Below are 19723 nucleotides of genomic sequence, written 5' to 3'. Positions count from 1 at the left end.
CTGCAAAGTGATTTCAAGAAAAATTTGATTCAGGGTTGTCCTACCAAAGAGGAGATCAATAAATAATTAATTTCCCCTGATTAGATCCAATCTATTTGAAATCTGTCCATCTAATGGAAACTGAAGATGTGCATCCTCCATTCCCAGGTTGCACAAAGCATATTCAGCGGTACCATATCACAGCTCTGTACTGGGAGTTACTTTGTGTCCAGAATGTGGACTTTTGTAAGTTATCATCTAAAATTTCAAGACTCACCCTTAGTTACTCGACAGAACTGATATACTTTCAGGAGGAATCATGCATGGCCAAATTTAATGTTTACACATATAACCACATATACAAAGAGGACACCCCTCAGATAAGTTCCAAATATCAAAAGCAAAAGTAGCATGTTTAAGTTTATTGACTTCTTCAATTCTGCCACATTAAAAACAAGTTACAATTATTACTTTCCTGAGTTTACTTTGATCTGTTGTGAAATAATTTTTTTAATGTATTTTAGGAATGCTGAGTGCAACAGAAACTCAACATAATTAGAATTTAGACAGACTTTGTAACCTCAATTTGAAATATTAATTATAAATAACACAACTACAACTTTTGCCTTGTATAAAGTCTGTGGTTTTTTGCAAACTTAAACGTTATAATGAAAATTATACATTTCTCTTAATTTTCACAAAATGATCATCACACAAATTATTTTGTACCTAATTTAAACAATCCAAGCAAAATATATTCCTCAGTGTAGGAGCAGAGAAGATAAATTAATTAAATATTTTCCCCATTCATACTTGATCTCATCAAACCAAACAGTTATTATTGTTGTTCCTGCTCATCATCTGAATCTTCAGAATCTGGTGATGGAGGAGTGCAATTGTTTGTTCTCAAGGCTTTCAGTGAAGGACAACCTGTATAACAGAGCAGAATAAATGAGATAGAAAGAAGAATATAAAAGGAAGAATGGATGAAAGAATAAATGGAGGATAGTTGGGAAGATAAGAAAGTGTTAGGAAGGAAAAACAAAGCACAAAAGAGGAAATAATTTGCTATAAAAACCGAACTAAGGTGTCCTTCAAGAGAGTCTCCATTTTTAAAACTTATTAATTAAAAGTAAAAATACTTGGCCTTTTCACACATCAAAAATAACAATCCAAAACTCAAGTTCATGTGAAATTGAAGATGATCTTGTTTCAAGTTAAAATAAAAAAAACAGATTCTCAAACGAAAACTTTCACCTTCAACCTTTCTAACCTGTTTACAAAGCCAATCATCTTCTGAGTTTGGCTCTTTGAAAGAGTAGGAAATTTATCACACAAACCAAAATGGTTCACAAACCACAGCCCTTCATTCACGGGTCAGGTTTAAATGAAAAAATTCATCCACATGGACATGAAAAGATCTTATCATCTTTTTCAATCATGATTCACAAATAACAAAAATTTAAATCATGATTCATGAGGAAAAAATTGACCAATCAAGCTTCATGTAAAAAGTATAGCAGACCCACCTTCAAGACAACACAAAGTTACAGTAACAAGAGAATGATTTAAGGTGGCCTTCTGGTTAGAAGACTATAAGCTGATTCAAATTGAAACAAAATTTTGTTTGCCAGACAAAGACTAACATTCTATTCTCCACCCTTAAATGGAAGTTATTTAAGGACCTGAAGTAAGAATGATTCTGAAGCTGGGGTTTCAATAGCAGTAGGTCACTGGTACCATAGTGCTGCCTATAAGACCTTTCACTACCATCTGTTTGGCCTGCAAGCAGGCTCTTGTGTTTGGATTCCACCTTATGGCACAACTGACTATTATATCATCCACATCTGCTTATGGAAAAAGTAATTGAAACCCCTGTGAAGGTGAAAGGTATAAAAAAGATAGGGTAATTTAGTATTATCAACTGAGTTGATAAAGTAAACCGGCCACTGTAAAGAGTTTCACCCAAGAGAGTTTCGCTTTCAAACTAGTTTTGAAACTCTTCACAGAGGCCAATTTACATTACCAACCCAGCTGATAACACTAAATTACTCTGTTATACTCTCCCACCAACACAGCACCACCATTTCATTAAAAACTTAAAATAACCTCTTTACTCATTTACACATAAGATAATTTAATTCCTACCTGTGAGAAGTGTGAGGCAATCACTTGTCACTCTTGTCCAATCTAGGTTAAGTTGACTCAGTAATGGCAGAACAAGGCTGGATAATCTTTTGTTAGACACTCTGGTTCTACTCAGGTTTAATTTTGAAAGAACCTTGCAGTGATTCAAAGTTCCATTTAAAAGAAGCTTGTTACTTATTCTTGTTGATGACAAACCAAGAATCCTAAGTTGTTGGAAATCTATAAGAGTTTTTACAAACATTAAAGCAAGCAAAAATTAGGCAAAGTTAACAGCATCAACTGTGAAAAAAGTTTTATCTGCAGACATCTTAAGAATCTGAAATAATCTTGAACTGATTTAGAGTCACAGATACTAAAAAAGAAAAAAACAGTGAAAAAATTCAATGAAAAATCAGAGCTTATCAAAAAAACAATTTACAGATCAAACATGTGGCTACAGATAACTCCCAGGCCAAATATACAGATGATTTCTCAACTTGATTTAATGAAACTTGTTGTCAGACATACTTACTTGGCAGAACTGTACATCCTTCATTAGTTATTACTGTTCTATCCACAGAAAGTTCTTCAAGTTCCCTCAGAGCTGTTGAAGGAATATTGCATAATATTAAGCAACTTCAGTCAACTTATTGTAACCCTGATGTATTGTTCACAGCCTGTTTAATTTTACCAAGTGTTGAGGTCTTGGAAAAGTTTTGATTTCTGATGTGTTGTTAGGAACACAAAATCCTGGAAATGTAAAATCTGAAGATGTCTGACCTTGGATCACATCTTTAATATAACCTCCCCCTAACTTTGATCAATTTAGCCTTTTTTATTCACCACTTCATCCCATTCTCACCTGTAATAGATGGCTTACCCCTTTAACTCCCAAGATCTGATTGTTAATTCTTCCCTCGAGCTGCTATACATTTCCTTGTAAATTAGTTATGAGAACTTGGCGCTAGATCAAGATAGCAGCTTCTACCTGATAAGTTTGAATGTTCTCATTACCTGTTTGCTGAAGAATGTATGGATATTGTAGGGAGAAGTTTTATGTTGATCACTTCTGGGAGTTAAAGGGTTAAGCGGAATCAAGAGAAATCAGAGAAAATGCAAAACTATATTCACAAAGAAAACCCAAAACTTGATTAACCTTTTTAACCCTAAGAGTGATCAGCATCTTATTCCCCTTACAGTCGCACTGCTGAGTCATTCATTAAGATCATGAAAATAAGGAAAATGATTCTCAGCTAAGATTCTCCTTGTCATTACAAAAGTAAATGTATAGGGAAGCTTTTGGAGAATATGGATACTGATCTTTGGGTGTAAAAGGTTCATGAAGGTAAAATTTACTTGTTCTTGCCTGTGACGAACGTTCAGCAAGCGAACTGAACTGAACTGTTTTGTTTTGTGTGATTATTTACTATCGTTTAAATTCTATTATCGTTTCATTGTTCATTCTTTTAATCATTTATCAGAGCGTATTTGATCGTGTTATTAGCCGCCTATCATGTTTAAAGCCTGTTGCTTACATACTCTCTGTAGTATCACATATCGGAGTGTCAGAGTAAGTTGTCGGAGTATATCCATCTAGAGTTTTCTATCGGAGTTATTGGAGTTTTCGGAGTAACTGGAGTCACTTTCCCACAGAGTTTCTTTTACCCTTTTTACGCAGGATCAAACGTGAGTTTCCTTTGTACATTTAATCGCCTTTTTTTATCGTTACATTCATTTGTAATTTCCATAGAATCATTTCTGATTACGCAATCATAAATTTCCTTTTAGTTTTCACCGCATTGTAACACGTTGTACTCAATAAAAACTGGAATGAGACGGATGTGTATATGTGGTTGACACTCAACGTAATCCCAACACTTGGGTACGCGACACTTGCCCCTTATTGAAAAATAAAAACATACAACTTTATCTTGATCTGGGAGAACAAGGGAAGTTTATGGGAGACCATAATATTTGGTTCGTATCTGAGGGACTTCCAGACTTTGAGCATAAATGTATGAAACAAAAATCTTGCCTGCTAGACTTTTCATTCCATCATCTGTAAGTTTGGTGTTGCTGAGTAACAACTGTGTCAGTCTGTATTGTGAAAGAAAAATGTAACACAAAGTTATCTAAATGGTTGAAAAAAGGGACATTCAGCTTCCTGTCTGCATTAGCTTCTCTTCCCTGACTTTTCTTTCTTTCTTGTTTAACCGTGAAAGTGAAAGAAAGAAAAACAGCTGTGGACAAACTTTAAAAAAAATTACCTTGTCATGTTTGCAATTGAGTGGACACCAAGGTCTGTAACATGAATGTAATCTGACAGGTCAAGTGATACCAATGAGAGGCCTATAATGGAAAAGAAATGCAAAAAAAAAAAGCTTTTCAAGTCATATTATTTTCATCTCTCCACACAAAGGCTAACTTATAACACTGACCACATTTTGAGATTGTGGAAAGTTATCTAACCACTAAAAAAAATTGATTTCAACCATGGACACCACTCTAATACTCAGAGACCTGCCCCTGTACATTTGATCTAACTGCACCATTCCTCTACTTTTAACCTTCGTGACGGGTTTGAACAACGAGGATTGAGCTACATTAAAAAACAATCTTGACCCAAACCACAGTAATGTGTGATAACAAGAGCAGCCTTGTTTACAAAACATGCATTGTGGCCATGGGTGAAGGCCATGTTACTTAGTTGTATCCGGAATTGTGGCAGTCATACTCAATTTTTTCACCCCTTTGAAGACAATTTGCAAATTCCTAGTCCACTGTAAAATCTCAAAACATAGTAGGAGGTAAATTTTCATATCATATACTTTTTCCTGAAGGAACTGTAAAAGGAGTCACATGGTTTCTGAAGCACATTATTCTTCTTTACTGAAATCTTAAGGAGTGAGATTTTAAAGTCGTTTATAATCAGTACCTTGAAGATTGCACAGCCCTTCATCTGTAATAGTCAATCTGTTCGGTAGTTTTAATGTTGACAACTTCAGACCTGATACAATACCAGCATGTAAGTTAGAAAGCTCTAGTCTACTTAAATTAGATATTAGTTATATTTATATACCAGGTGGAAGGTCTGTATAGGGTGTTGTGGACTGCCTGAGGCCAAAGAGAGAGGGCTATACACAAGACCAAGAGCACAGTTTTTTCCCATATGGACCAACCAAGAAGGATAAATAAGATACCATACTTCCTCAAATAAGCACCCATGCACTTATCTAAAAGGTAGCCCTTATTATAAGGAGGGCCCTCAACCAAAGGGGGTGCTATTAACCTGTACTGATGAGGCTTAATAAGTTATAAAGAAAGTGGCCATAGAAACAGGTTTCCTTGTATCCCTACTATTTAAGAAAGTGAGAGGAGGGGGGCACTTTTTGGAGGGGCACTCATTTGATATATCATGGCCTTGTGGGTAGGCGCTTACTCAGGGAGGGCACTTATTAGAGCGTGGGTGCTTATTTGGGGAAAAATCTGCTGGTCTGTATATTAAGAAGATGGATTGGTTAGGAGTGTGTGATTAGCCAATCAGACTCAAGGATTTAAGATTCTGGCCCACTGAGATGCTTCTGAAAAAATAATACTCTGGTATGTCTAAGTTTTATATTTTCTTGCTAGTTGGAAGGGTGCAACTTTTTGGTGTGCTCATCATTTTGCTGAAACATTAACACTAATCCTTTAAGTCCCAGAAATGATTAACATGTAACCTCTTCCTATGATATCCATACATTGTCCAGCAAAAAGTAATGAGAATACTCAAATTCATCAGGTAGAAGTTGTCATCTTGATCTAACACCACATTATCATAACCAATTTAGAAGGAAGTGTGTAGCAGCTAGAGGGGAGAATTAACAATCAGATCTTGAGAGGTGAAGGGTTAAATAAAACTCAGCAGCATAGCTGCTATATAAAGCACTGTCATCACCTTGCAAATGACTGAGTCCATCATTGGAGATATTTGTTGAGAGCAAATTGAGAGACAGAAGTGATGGATGATTTTCCAGAGCTGCCAAACTGTCATTATGTAATGTTGTACAGTGTGAAATATTCATATTCTCCAACTGAGGCAAGTGTTGAACAATTTCTAGAGATGAGATCTATCACATTAAAAAAAAATTAAATAAACAAAAATATCAAAATAAATATCAGACAGAGTCACCATTTAAATTGTATCATGTGTAATAAAGAAAGTCCTGCTAACCATTTACACCCTGCTCTATACATTTCTTTTGCTATTAACAGGAAGAATTTGTTTAACAATCAGAGCATCATAGGCTGGTGATCATTTCCTTTATTAGCATGATCTTAATATGATTCAGCAGGATTACTGCAAGGATAGTTAACCCTTTAAAACTTAAGAGTGACTAGCATATAATTTCTCCTTATAATATCTGCCCTAAATCACACATTAAGGTCATGAGAATTAAGGAAATGGTTACCCACAAAAGAAGCTCTTGACTGTTAAACAAATTCTCCTTGTTAGACTTAACAGTATGCATAATGACGACAGGGTGTGAAGGGTTAAGAGATGAGGGTTGAAAGAGTCAAAGGTCATGTTGATTACCTTTGTATTACTAAGAGCAAGAATCTTGAGAGCTTTGAGACCTGAAGAAAGAAGAAAGATTAGTTAAATTAAAAAAAAATAGCCTAGTAAGGAAAGATGGACACTGACAGATTTCTGTAACCAATGATTGTGACAAGTGGTACCTTTCTTTATTCCATGCCTTGGCTTATATATGTATTTACTATTCTTCCTCACTTAACCTCTTTACAGAATGCTTCCAACATTGCAGTATGCTGAATAATTGTTACAATTGAGTCCAGATTATTAAGACATTTTGATTTGTATTATTACTGAATATTTTAACAATTTGTGCTTTATTTCGACTTGTCAAAATAAAAATGAGTAAAAACACTCAGTGATACCATACAGCAAAAGGTCTAATACACCTTTTGCTGTTCATTTACGCAAAATGTACATTCATTTACGTCAACAGTTGAAACTATACAGCAAATATACATTCATTAGCACTTCCATGAAACTCATGAACGCGAACGAACTTTCAATAACGCTATTTCCATATGTATTAACATTCAATAGCATCAACGGATGAACAATTGCACCTTTGAACAATCAAACAGAACAAATATACTTTCAATCTCGCGTAATGGTTGATCATTAACACCAATAGAAAATCAATTGCATAGTATGACAATCAATTGCGTATTAGAGACATTCAATAATACAATTTGCATAGAGACGTACATTCAATTGCACCTTCATACAATCGTTTATTTGATATGGTCAATCATTAACGTGAACTGACGAACATGTGTGTAGTAATAACAATCAACTAGGGAAAAAGAAATTTCAAAATTGTTCGATTACAGTGTACTGTAATGTAATGTTTTGTAATTATCCTTCAATTTCTTCATTATTTAAACATCTTGGAATGTACGTTTGCATAAATCTGTACCAATGTCCACATTTAGCAGCCGTGATGGTGCCTATGTTTCTTTGCAGGGCCTGAAGTAGCAATTGAGTGCGGAAGTTGCCTAACGCAGTTCCTTGTCGTCTTGCCTGTGCTCTGTTGTTCATCTGTTCTTGCTGCTCTGGACGGCTTATGTCCGCTTTTATGGCTGCTTTTAAGGCACTTATTTCTTGCTCTACAATGTTAAGAAACGGGCTGTATGGTGGTAGCTTTTTAAGCTCAGAATTAGGACCAGGAATGGCAGGATTGTTGTGGGCTGGTGCACCGTCATAAATGAAAATCACATGTTCATTTGGGTCGAGATTTAGCCTTGTCTGTGACAGGAAATCATTAAATCTTTGTCCATTCATTCCACTGAGAAACGAGTCCATTGGTGGGTGAAATTGCCAGTGCTACAGTAACATTTCTCCCTCACTGACCACATACTTGTCGATATGCCCTCTCTCCCATCCTTGCTCGTCCGTGACTTCTTGCCGTCCAAATATTGTACCCACGCTCGTCTACGAAAATACTATGATTCACTACAGCATGGCGCATGAACCAGTTGGCATAGTCGACTCTTTTTTGCAGGACATCAGGGCGGTTTCGTTCAACTAGGAGTGGCCTTGCCAATTTCACACGATACAACATACCTTCAAGTGTTCTTGCTACTATACGGTCATGGATTGTTGGTTTTCTTGGAAGACGCTGTCTCAATTCTTGATTTATCTGTGCTAGTGTCAGCAGGCAATTTTCGTTCAAAATGTCATTCAGGCAATTCCTCATTTCATCATCTACTTGAACATGATTTGCTCCTCCTCGTGATCTCTCCGCGATCCTTCCTTCTCGCAAGTATCGTGCAACGATACTTCTTGCAGTTGAACGGTTCACTCCGATAGTAGCGGCAACCGCCAAATAATCTTCATTCACATCTTCGAAGGCTTGAATAATTCTTTGACGCTGTTCAAGTAGGATTCTGTTTCTTGGTGGCATGATTTTCTCCGGTTATTTCTGTCCACTTGTTCATACAGCGTACTGTGTACTGAACATGTAAAATGTTCTTCATTTTATATCTGCTTCAGCAAAATATTGCGCAAAAAGGAACATAAAATTTAAATGATAATGTACATACTCTTGTATTTTTGTTCAGTATTATAAAATACATGTAACTACGATGAATGACACTAATGAATATTTTTTTCATCCTATTGTTTATTCGAAAAACACCAATGTTTGTCAGTTCACATTAATGACTGACCATTTTGAATAAACGATTGTATGAAGGTGCAATTGAATGTACGTCTCTATGCAAATTGTATTATTGAATGTCTCTAATACGCAATTGATTGTCATACTATGCAATTGATTTTCTATTGGTGTTATTGATCAATCATTACGCGAGATTGAAAGTATATTTGTTATGTTTTATTGTCCAAAGGTGCAATTGTTCATCCGTTGATGCTATTGAATGTTAATAAATATGCAAATAGCGTTATTGAAAGTTCGTTCGCGTTCATGAATTTCATTGAAGTGCTAATGAATGTATATTTGCCGTATAGTTTCAACTGTTGACGTAAATGAATGTACATTTTGCGTAAATGAACAGCAAAAGGTGTAATTTGTTTATATTCCAAATGCTTTTATTTCATAAAAATTTCCTATGTAGTGGAAAAGCTCAGCAAATAGAGAAGTGGTTTGTGACAGGTCTTGTGTAACACTTATACATTGGATTATAGTACAAAATAACCAACTGTCTGCGTAATTGTACAATATCACAGGAAATTTTTGCTCTATTTTTTGCATTATTTGTACTTTACCTAGTGCAGTTGGATAATAAAATGAAATTCTAATTTCCTCAAAATTGTTTACTGTAGCTTAATTTTTGGTAAAGTACCTTGCTGCTACTTAGAAATCCTTAAGTCTGAGGCCTCTTGGAGTATACTGATTTTACTTTCCAAACTTGTTTGCAAATTTTAAATAAAATATCTTTCCCTCCTCATTGATAAATTTAACAGCTTTTGTATGTGATACAGCTACCTGTTGTCTGAAAAACATTCACAACCAGAAATCTACCACTAACCAGACATGGCAGCTAGGCTGTTGTCTGTGATGGCTGTGCCAGAAAGACTTAAATGAACTAAGTTGGGACAGGACACAGCATTCTCCAGAAAATGGCAAACACCTCTGTCAGTTATCTGCAAGAAAATAAGTTATTTTCACTGTAAGTTCAGAAAATATGGTTGAAGACACTTGAGCATAAACTTCATTTAAGTCCTTTCTGAATTCATAAACATATGCTTACCAAGAGCACTTTTACAATAAATGGGAACTAGCCAGACTTGGAACTTGACATGATAACTAAATATCTGCTGAAGATACTTGGTTATCATCATGATGTCAACTTTCACATGCTATTGTATATTGGGTGTATGCTCTCTACCAAACAGAGATTTCATAGTAAGTCGAATATATAATGATGATAGTTATTGGTAGCAATAATTTTTTTTACTGGATTGGTACAGTCTTCATACTTTTGTCATGTCCATCTGTAATGTAACTAGTGAAGAAAGTCCTGAAAACACAAGAAAAAAGTTTGAAGTCAATGCAACAGAGAAAAAAAGAAAAAGAATTGAATGTTATTTGCAGTTGTTTCTCACTACTTCTTCACAATTAACACAGGAAACATTAGAAGGTTATCAGGTTCACTAACCTTTAATGTGGAAAAAGCACTTGTCCGTGAGCTGAGGGCACTGGCTAAGATTAAGGGATTTCAACCTCTTGAGAACTACCAGATGCAAAGAATTTAAAAAACAATCATTTTAACTATTATAGATTTATGGTTATGACAGAACAAGGTACAGTGTACACTATTTGCTGGGAGGAGTACATTTCTATCCTGTCTTTAAAGTGAGCAGCCCTGTAATTTTTTTCTTGGGGCACATTTTAGCTCCTTAAATTTGAATTCAGATTACAAACTCATTTTGATTGGATCTTACTTATGATCTATTCAAGGACAGACACAAAGAATATGTCATAATTGCCAGTTTTTTGGCCTCTTTATTTTAAAAAACACATAAATTCCATGTTGCTGTGAGTGTGTCCGGTAAGAGATCACAGAGGACTTCAAAATGTGGTAAAACCATATCAACCCTTTAACTCCCAAGATCTCATTAGTAATTCTCCTTACTGTCTGCCATACAGTTCTTGTGATGTTATGTTGGAGAATTTAGTATTGGATCAACTTCATATATTTTTATTCTCATCACTTGCCTGCTTGATATTGTATGGATATTGTAAGGAGAAATTCTGTCTTGGTCACTCATGGGAGTTAAAGGGTTAAGTAACACTTGGTTGTGCCATATGTGCCACCTTTTTGTTCTTACCACATTTTGATGTCATCTCAGATCTACAACTCAACATACCCACAGCAACATGGAATCTGTTTGCTAATTGTAAACTCTCCAGAATGGTTGCTAACTTTGAGAAAAGTTTTATCAAAGAAGAGTAGAAGATTTATTATCTAAATTTAATGAAAGGTTTTCTTTAAGCAGCAAAGATAAAAGACTGAAACAATGCAGTGTAGAAAATCCCAGTTGAAAATTACAAATTAAATATAATCATCAATTTTTTATTTTACAATTTACTTAAAAATAAGTAAAATTAGAAATTAAAGTATGCTTCTGGTGCAAACTTTTTTTACCTGCAATGGCCTCCAATGCTTTGTCTGTTATAAGAGGACAAGCTTTCAAGCTGAGATGGGTTAGATTTCTGTGTAGTCTAACATGAACAGAACCATCATTAAGTATTCAGCTCTTTTGGTAACAAGAACACATTGGTTGCCAACAATATTAAGTATTAGTTCAAATGTTTGTCAGTTTGCTTTATCACCTGAGCGCTATGAGGAGTTCATTTGTCACCAGTGAATAGCAATCTAGTTTCACATGCCTCAGCCCACTGTGCAGAAAATAGAAAAGGAAAAAAAAACTGTGTGAAAGTTCATAAATTGTACACAATTCATAATCTAAGGTAACAAAACTGAGTGAAGTATAATTAACGGAGTAATAAGGAGGGTTTTTCCAAATTGGCTGAACATGTGGCGCAAGGCTGATTTGAGAGTATGAGCACAATTACCACTGCACCACACACCTGAGTTGTACTACACAAAGTCCAATGGCCAGTAAATTGTGTCTAAATAATAACAAAAAAAAAAGGCAGAAACCCAGGAATGAAACATTTAAGAAGTTTTCCTTGATTTTGGATGGCTAGCTTAGGGTAGTTAGTTGAATTTTATTGCCTGATGGCTTTAAGTGCTTAATTTTGATTGGCTGCTTAATTGTCCAATTTGGCCTTTCCTTTTACATGACACTGTTTGTAATGGAAGTAATGGGTATATGACTGATCATGAGTGGAGTCCAATTTGCTCTTTTATCATACCAGTGATAACAAAATCTGATGAATGTGAAGAGGGAGACTGATTTGTCGATCACATTCAAGGCTAACATTTAAGCCATGTCAATGAACAAATGTTGTCAACATCACCTCTCCCACCAAAATTAAAGTCAAGACTTGGCTTACCAGGATATGAAAGCCTGCATTGCCTTGGGTGTAAGAGCTTTGATTTTCATCAAATGAGTCATAATCTTATCACACAGACCAAGTGGCAACATGCCAAGAGATGTAAGGGGGCTCTGATGTCCAGGAAGACGGTGGCTGATATGGTTGATACACAAGTCTTCCAGACGCTGAACGTCACGGTGTAGAAGTGGCAATTCCTCATGACTTACCCTACTGGGACCTAATAAAGACATAAGAGTCTTGTAAAAAAAATTCAAAATATTGTGGTTTTCAAGTTAACAGGGTTCCAGTTACTGGCAATGCATCCTATTGTGGTCAAATCTGGACAAAAATCAAGTTATCCATTGTGTTGTAGCTAATTTTGGTTTCCATAGCATTAATCCTTAATTTGTACCCTAACATTTTTATTCACATTCTCCATGGTAATTGGCCACTAAGGCTCATTCACTGTTCTCTTTACATTACCTATGGAACTGACAAGGAGAATTTGTCTGACTATCAGGAGCTTCTTGAATTAGAGATCATTTCCTTTACTCTCACGACCTTCACATTTGATTTTAAGGTGATACTGTAATGAGAAATTAGAAGCCAGTCACTTTTAGAGGTTAAGGGGCTCAACAATAAGGAGTTTGCTTCTTCCTAGTTGCCATGGTTACCATGCATGTGCATCACAAGTTCCTGCCCAGAATTTACTCTCTAGGTTTCCCGGACAGTTTTCCAGTACCCATTGATAATCTTAAGCAGGAACAAGGATTGTGAAGGTCAAGTGCTGTACACAAGAACTCAACACAAAGATGCTGACAGGGCTAAAACCTGGGCTTCAGCCTGAAGCATCTAGCAAAACCACCACACTACTGAGTACCCTTAGGACTGGCATTGACGTATAGTTTCTACCTGCTTCTGGCTGAATCTGATGTTGTTGTCTCATCTCCAACCTCTTAGCAGCAGACTCTCCTGGGGTATGCGCTCTTAACACTGGATCAATAGAATGTGGATTATGTTCCACAGCACCAAGCTTCACCCCCTCTCCCCACATATGACCAACACCACCACCACCTCTCACAAGGAAATTCTGCATCCCTCCAATACCAAGGACATTTGGATTCATTCCTTGTAAAGGTGCTCTGATGGCATCATCTAATTCTGGAGGAGGACTTCTGTCAAATAATGGAGGAGCCACGTACTGTCTGTCATCGTCAACATTATTAATTTCAACTCTATTGCCATTTCCATGGGAGCAGTTGGCGTCTTGCCTGTCATGATCAGAGTCTGATGGCAGTCTGTTAATATCTTCAAGTCCATTTCCAGTGCGTGGTGTTGCTTCAGATGCATTTCTAGGATTTACTTTGGCAGGTCCCCCACCTAAACACAAACAAGACAATATATCAACAATCAAAGAATTAGAGAACTTAAATAAAGGGGGTAAGTTTCTGAATTGAAGGTGATCTGGTATTATTAAATAAGTTGATAACATAAATTGGCCACTTTCAACCTTAGCCTCAGCCCTTCGTCAGAGCTGAGGCTCAAAACGTCAGCTTTGAAACTGTTAACAGTTGCCAATTTACATCATCAACTCACATGATAATACCAAATTACCTCATTAGAGATCTTGTTGATTGACTGTCACAAACCAAGACCAAATGTGAAATAGCATCACAAAAAGTGAACCCAAATAAACAAGAACTCAAAGTGGATACATGTAGCTAGCCCCAAGTATAGAAATACAACAAGTGCGACCAAATTGTATTACTATAGTCTTGTGTAATGCAAACTTTTTTAAAAACTAATCACCAGACATTGTCTAGCAAAACCACCTAAAAAGTCTACAGCAACAGAATGCTTACCAGATGTGGAAGACGGCTGAGAAGGATCCGTCTTCTTCACCACAAGTGATCCACCCAGACTAAGTCCAAGGTCAACTAATGTGGAATCCATTTCTGTGGCCTTAAACAACCTGTGAGGAAATGGCTGTGTAGCCATTAATGGATAATTTAGGCAACAAAATACTTGATAGATATTCAACCCCTTCACTTCAAGTGGTGACCAAAGAGGTATATCTTTCTACAATATCAAATACACTTTGTGGCAGAGAAACAATGACAAAAAAAATACCAACTCTTCTTGCTCTACATTGTCCTAATTTTGGCTCAGAGAGTTTGTCATCAAATTAAACAATACTCCAAAGATATTTTTCTTTTTCAGAGTGTGTTGATATCAAGCAAGGAAATGATCTTTAACCCTTTAACTCCCAGAGGTGATTGACAAGAAACTTCTCCCTATAATATCCATATATCATTCAGCAAACAGGTAATGAGAATATTCAAACTTATCAGGGAGAAGCTGCTATCTTGACCTAACACCTAGTTCTCATAACTAATTTACAAGGAAATGTGTAGCAGGTAGAGGGGAGAATTAACAATCAGATCTTGGGAGTTAAAGGGTTAAAGGTTGTATTTTTAGGCCTCCTGTATTGCTGACAGGAGGCCTGAAAAAATTCAGGCCTAAACAGATTTTGAACCTGTGCCTCCTAGAGAATACTGATAGTCGGCTGCAACTACCAACTGAGCTAAGAAGCCAAGTATTGAGAGGGTGGAACATTTTAGGGAGTTCTTTCCCATGGAGGAGTATTAACATTGATATTGTAAGGAGAAATGCCTTTTGGTTACTGCTGTTCTAAAGGTGTTACAATACCCCACTTGTCATGAAAAAACCAGATGAGCCTGCCACGGTAATTGGCCACTAAGGCTCATTAGAGTTCACCCCCCCCCCCCCTCCATTCTCACCTACTGTTATCTTCACTGTTATTTCCTCTTTTACAGTGAAGCAACAAATGAAAAGAACAATTTGATTACAAAGGAGAGAAGACAAAGAAGTCCACTGGCAGGGAAATAGACCACTTGACTCTTGCAGTTCACCTCCCCTCTCTTCACACCCACTGTTATCTCTACTGTTATTTCCTCTTTTGCAGTGAGGCAACAAATGTAAAGAACACTGATTACAAAAGAAAGAAAACAAAGAAGTCCAGCGATAGAGTAATAGGCCAACTGACTCCTACAGTTCACCTCTGCTCCATTCTCATCCACTGTTACATATCTCTCCACAGTTGTTTCCACATATGCAGAGAAGCAACAACCAGAAGCAATATTGATTGGAGAGGAAAGGTGTACCAATTGGAAAATCATCCACTTGTCGCCCTCCAAACTGATATTTTGGAGCTACACTTAATACAAAATTAACTGTTGATTACAAAATTATCAGGTTTAAGCATTATTTATACTACACCTGCAAAAGTTCAAAGCCGGTAGAATCTAGGTGGTACTGGCTACAAATAAATGTCACAACATCTTGGAGTTTGGCATCTGATGGAAATGTCTGCCTTTGCACTTGACCAGATGGACTTCTTATCTAGGTAAATTGAAAGACATTAAGCAACTTGCAGTGTCACGAATATGTCATTTGCAACTTGCATGTTTGGAAACTGCAAACATCTTTCTCACATGACATTGCTTCACACTTGAAATGAACAAGTGCTATTAGCAGATTGTGCAAAAGTCCATTTACAGTTACTGTAGTTCTTCATTCATATATAGCCATTCCAAAAACAGTTGTCAGAAAAAGTGCGCATGGCAATCTTGAAAGGTAATCTGAGTATCCAGTAATCAATGAATGTCAATAAGTCAAATAAATAAACAAATTCATCAAACCCACGATGCTAAAATCTTGAGGTCAAAGAGCTGTGACCTGAAACTATCCAAAACACTTTAATGCTTTTCTTGAGACAACCTTTCTTAAAACAGATTATACAAACATACACCTGAATCAAACATTGTTTGTTTTCTTTTGAGCTTTCACCAGGCTCCCTGCTTTTATCTGTTGCCTGAATCATTGCAAAGTGTGCAGGTGGTTTTGGTTTTTTATCACGCCTATTGGCTTTGTCTGCAGCTATTTGCTGAAGAACTTCCTGACGTGCCTGCAATGATGAGAAAAGAACAAAGCAAAACAAAATAAATCCCATTGAGCTACTTCTTAGTTGGAGTAAAACAGGCACATCAGCTTATTGCCACTGTCCTCAAATCCTTTGAAAATGGAAAAATTTGACCAACTTTTCACAGAAAAACATCAGAATAATTTTATTATCACCACAATTTTCAGTTGAGAACTGACACAACAAAAGTTGGGAGAGCACAATTTGGTGCTAAAATGATGTTATTGTCAAGGGAGACTGGCTCTGTTTCCAATGGCAACATGTGGTTTTACTCCTTTTGGCAGGCTTTCATATTTGACAGTTGGTGAAGCAGTGCTCTTAAGATTTATTTACCATCTAAAACCATTGCTGCTATTAACTGAACTTTTTTCCATGCCTTACTCAATGAAATGATAACCATAGAATGTTTTCACATATTCCATTGCCCTTGCGTCAATGTTTACAGAGTGACAAGTGTGAAATATCAAAAGAAAGCACAGAGCTTAGAATAATGTGAAAGAAACAAAGCTGAAATGTTTCCACATCTGTTATTTCCATGGAGCACTTTTCAAGCTTTGTTTATTTACACATAAAATACACAGAATATGCCGCTGAAATCATCATAATCAAGAACTTCCATTTTGATAATTTAAAAATACAACTATAATTTTCTGATCTTCACCAGGTATAACTTCAACTTTTTTTAATACTCTGTCCTAAGCAAAGGAGATCTCTCCTTCACTGAATTAAAAAAAAATCAAGCACTAAAAACAAAATCTTGTCAAACCATGTTCTCTCACTTTTTTCTCCATTAATTTTCTCCTCTTGGCTTCCATCCTGGCAGTTTCTCTCTCCTTTTCCATAAACTGTTCCTTGGATTTCTGATGTTCCTCACTCACTGTATAACGGCTTGACAAATTGGACGACGCCTGAATCTTATCACTAGGTGCACTAGATACTTCTTCACGAGAAACCTTGGGCTGTGAAAAATGAAATGTTTATTACACAAAAATCTTCTCTCTTAAACCTTTGCCTCCTCAGAATGGCTAGCATCTACTTCTCCTTACAGAATTATACCCACATCAAACATTAAAACTGGGAGAATAAAGAAAATGGTCACTAACTAATGAAGGTCTTAAATCATAAACTACTTCAAGTTTGAATCATGTTTGCACACCTGCAAAGCTTTGCTTAAACATTTAATACCCACTTAAAGTGTTTTACACAATCACATACTTCCATTGTTGCCTCAGGACGAGGATTAGAAACACAATTACTTGGATTTGATCTTCTTACCACCAACCTGAAGAAAATAGGAACCAGAAATCCATAAAAAAAATTCAGAAATGCTTATAACCAACAAAGAGTCAAAAGTAATTTTCTGTACAATCCTTTACTGAGAAGATGGCAAAGGGATAATGTTTAAATAGGATGCGTGATTACTGGTAAGGCCAAAATTATTATGTGATCAGTGAATTTTACCAACAGGTGAGTATGATTTGTGAATTTATGAACTAGTGTGAGGCATTATTTGCTTCCTGATATATAAATTATCCATGAATTTTTTCTTTAACGTTATAGAAATCTCAAGTTTTTCCTTGAAACCTTGCCTACAATAAGGGAGATCTGAAGTTTACCCATTTAAATTTGCTATGTTTGAAATGCTGTTTGAAGTACATTTGACGCATGAAATTTTCATGAAATTTGTGCCTGAAATGCGATCAGCACCCCTCCCTCCTATTTTGCTACCATCTAAGAGTCTGAATAACAGGGCAACACCAAAACTATTAGGGAGTATGGATAATGCAGTGGTGAGGCATTAGAGCATAAACCTACTTCATTCAAAAATCATTTTGACGAGTTTGGATGTTCCTCTATGAGGCTAGTTGCTCGGATCATGTGTACTGTAGGTGGCCTCGGTTGACATGTCAGCCAATACATCAGCCAATATATCGGTCAACTGTCAAGGTACTTGCTGACCGACTATAGGTCAACTATTGGCTGACAGTCGACCGACTATCAGTCGATAGTCGACTGATATTTGACCAATACTTGACCGATACTTGATCAATACTTAACCAATACTTGACCAATACTTCACCGGCAGTTGATCGCTACATATTGGCCGATGCATCGGCCATCAGTCGGTCAATGTATCGGTCAACTATCGGCCGGCTATCAGCCGACTATCGGTCGACTATGGACCAACTATCGGTCGATGGTCAACCGATAGTCGACGGATATGTTGACCAAGGCCACCTATAGTACACATGATCCAGTTGCTCTGAGGGTTTGAAGAATTTATCCTTTGGGTGCAATAATAAACAACCTCATTCCAAATCAGAACTCATCCAGTTTCATTGGCATGTTCTGAACCCACTGAGTTCTAATTAAACAACTGTGAAAACATCAAAATTATGACTGAACTGCTGATTAAGAAGTGAATATGAATTTCAAAGTGATCTTCACAGCAATGAACACTACTAAACCCTTTTACTCCTGTGAGTGACCAAGTCGTGAGAATAGAAAAAATATATTTACAGATTGATCCAATACCCAATTCTACAAACTAACATCATAACAATTGTATGGCAGAGGGTAAGGAGAATTGCTAATAAGATCTTGGGAGTGAAAGGGTTAAGCAGTAGACCAGCTCTCAGTTAGCTTCTTAGCTCAGTTAGTACAGCATTACACTGGTAAAACAGAGGTCATGGGTTTGAATCCCGTACAGGCCTCAATATTTTCTGGCCTCATTTTCACTATTAAGTAGTGTTCACAACTGAGAAGATTGCTTAGTACATAATTATGGGTTCTGACTGTTGGCAAGTGTGTGTGCTTATTTAAAAATGTATATATATACGAATTACCACTCTACTGCAGATTCCAAAGTGGTATTGCCTGCCTCTAGAGCCATCTGGCAGTCTTCAAGTTCAAAGCCCATGGAGGCCAAGGCACGCAAAAGGTCATCAACATCCTAGGACAATTCAAATAAAACTGTCTCTTCCATAACAAAAACAACCATATACCAGTACGTACACGAACATGTTTTAAAATGTGTTCATGTTTCCCATTGAAATCATAACGTGTATATCAGAATCACAAAGTTGCTTCAACCAAGCTTATCAATCCACCAAAACATCTGTGTAATTTCGTTTTCATCTTCTAGTGCTACTGTAAACTCCTGAAAAATTTTGCATGGACACTAGTACTACCTGCGGCTCCTCTCCCTCTCGATATAATCTGCGGCCGAGGGAACAGAGGTAAAGACAACATTGAAAGAAGAAAGAAGAGCAACAGAAAATTGCAAGTTACAAAAAAGTGTCCCGACCCATTTTGTCTCGAAGAAGAGCATTAAAGTGTAACAACCTGCTTTCCTAATCTCGTCAATGTGGTTGAACCTTTCTGTTTCATCTGATCTGTCTTAAACAGGTCTTTTTAATGTATATATAGACGGTTCGAGATATTATAAAAAATGCTGTTTTCCGCTAGGTACTCACTGTTTGTCAAGCTGAAAGATCAAACAAAACGAGTAAAATCACTCACCATTTCGTCCGCCATGTTTGTTGTGCTAACGGTCGCGTGTCAGCGGTTTCCA

At 36.6% G+C, this 19723-nt stretch overlaps 1 protein-coding gene, 1 long non-coding RNA gene and 1 pseudogene across 3 annotated transcripts; 1 reads left to right on the top strand and 2 right to left on the bottom strand.

The window, feature by feature from the left end:
- Positions 1 to 383: 383 nt before the first annotated feature.
- On the bottom strand, positions 384 to 19720 carry LOC113669632 (uncharacterized). Of its 2 annotated transcripts, XM_027185700.2 has the most exons (22): positions 19672 to 19720; positions 18996 to 19102; positions 17365 to 17431; positions 16929 to 17108; positions 15979 to 16134; positions 15447 to 15569; positions 14009 to 14132; positions 13059 to 13526; positions 12165 to 12384; positions 11478 to 11543; positions 11290 to 11366; positions 10300 to 10374; positions 10121 to 10161; positions 9670 to 9784; positions 6683 to 6723; positions 6044 to 6215; positions 5042 to 5113; positions 4374 to 4455; positions 4142 to 4203; positions 2639 to 2710; positions 2128 to 2346; positions 384 to 909 (listed from the first exon to the last, which is right to left on the bottom strand). In XM_027185700.2, the coding sequence occupies exons 1-22, from the start codon at positions 19684 to 19686 to the stop codon at positions 818 to 820; spliced, it is 2646 nt and encodes an 881-aa protein (XP_027041501.2). In that variant the 5' UTR covers positions 19687 to 19720; the 3' UTR covers positions 384 to 817. The 2 variants fall into 2 exon arrangements, 1 of the variants encoding a protein (XP_027041501.2); XR_016179827.1 differs by lacking the exons at positions 384 to 909; positions 2128 to 2346 and having other exon boundaries at positions 2639 to 3472; positions 4004 to 4203.
- On the top strand, positions 3671 to 3942 carry LOC149039931 (uncharacterized). The gene is made up of 2 exons (XR_016179829.1): positions 3671 to 3792; positions 3895 to 3942. It is a non-coding gene; the product is annotated as an uncharacterized LOC149039931 (long non-coding RNA).
- On the bottom strand, positions 7554 to 8715 carry LOC149039930 (uncharacterized; annotated as a pseudogene).
- Positions 19721 to 19723: the final 3 nt, after the last annotated feature.

This window comes from Pocillopora damicornis, chromosome 9 (genome assembly GCF_964200805.1).
Source record: "Pocillopora damicornis chromosome 9, jaPocDami1.2, whole genome shotgun sequence".
Taxonomy (NCBI): domain Eukaryota; kingdom Metazoa; phylum Cnidaria; class Anthozoa; order Scleractinia; family Pocilloporidae; genus Pocillopora; species Pocillopora damicornis.
The sequence above is the reverse complement of the archived record's forward strand: the minus strand, read 5'-3'. Positions and strand labels throughout refer to the sequence as shown.

Coding starts and splice junctions, on each gene's coding strand:
- LOC113669632 (XM_027185700.2), bottom strand. Junction 14,133..15,446: donor CCGGCTTTGAACTTTTGCAG/GTGTAGTATAAA, acceptor ATGGCTACACAG/CCATTTCCTCACAGGTTGTT. Junction 6,216..6,682: donor TTGCTCTTAGTAATACAAAG/GTAATCAACATG, acceptor TTAATGTGATAG/ATCTCATCTCTAGAAATTGT.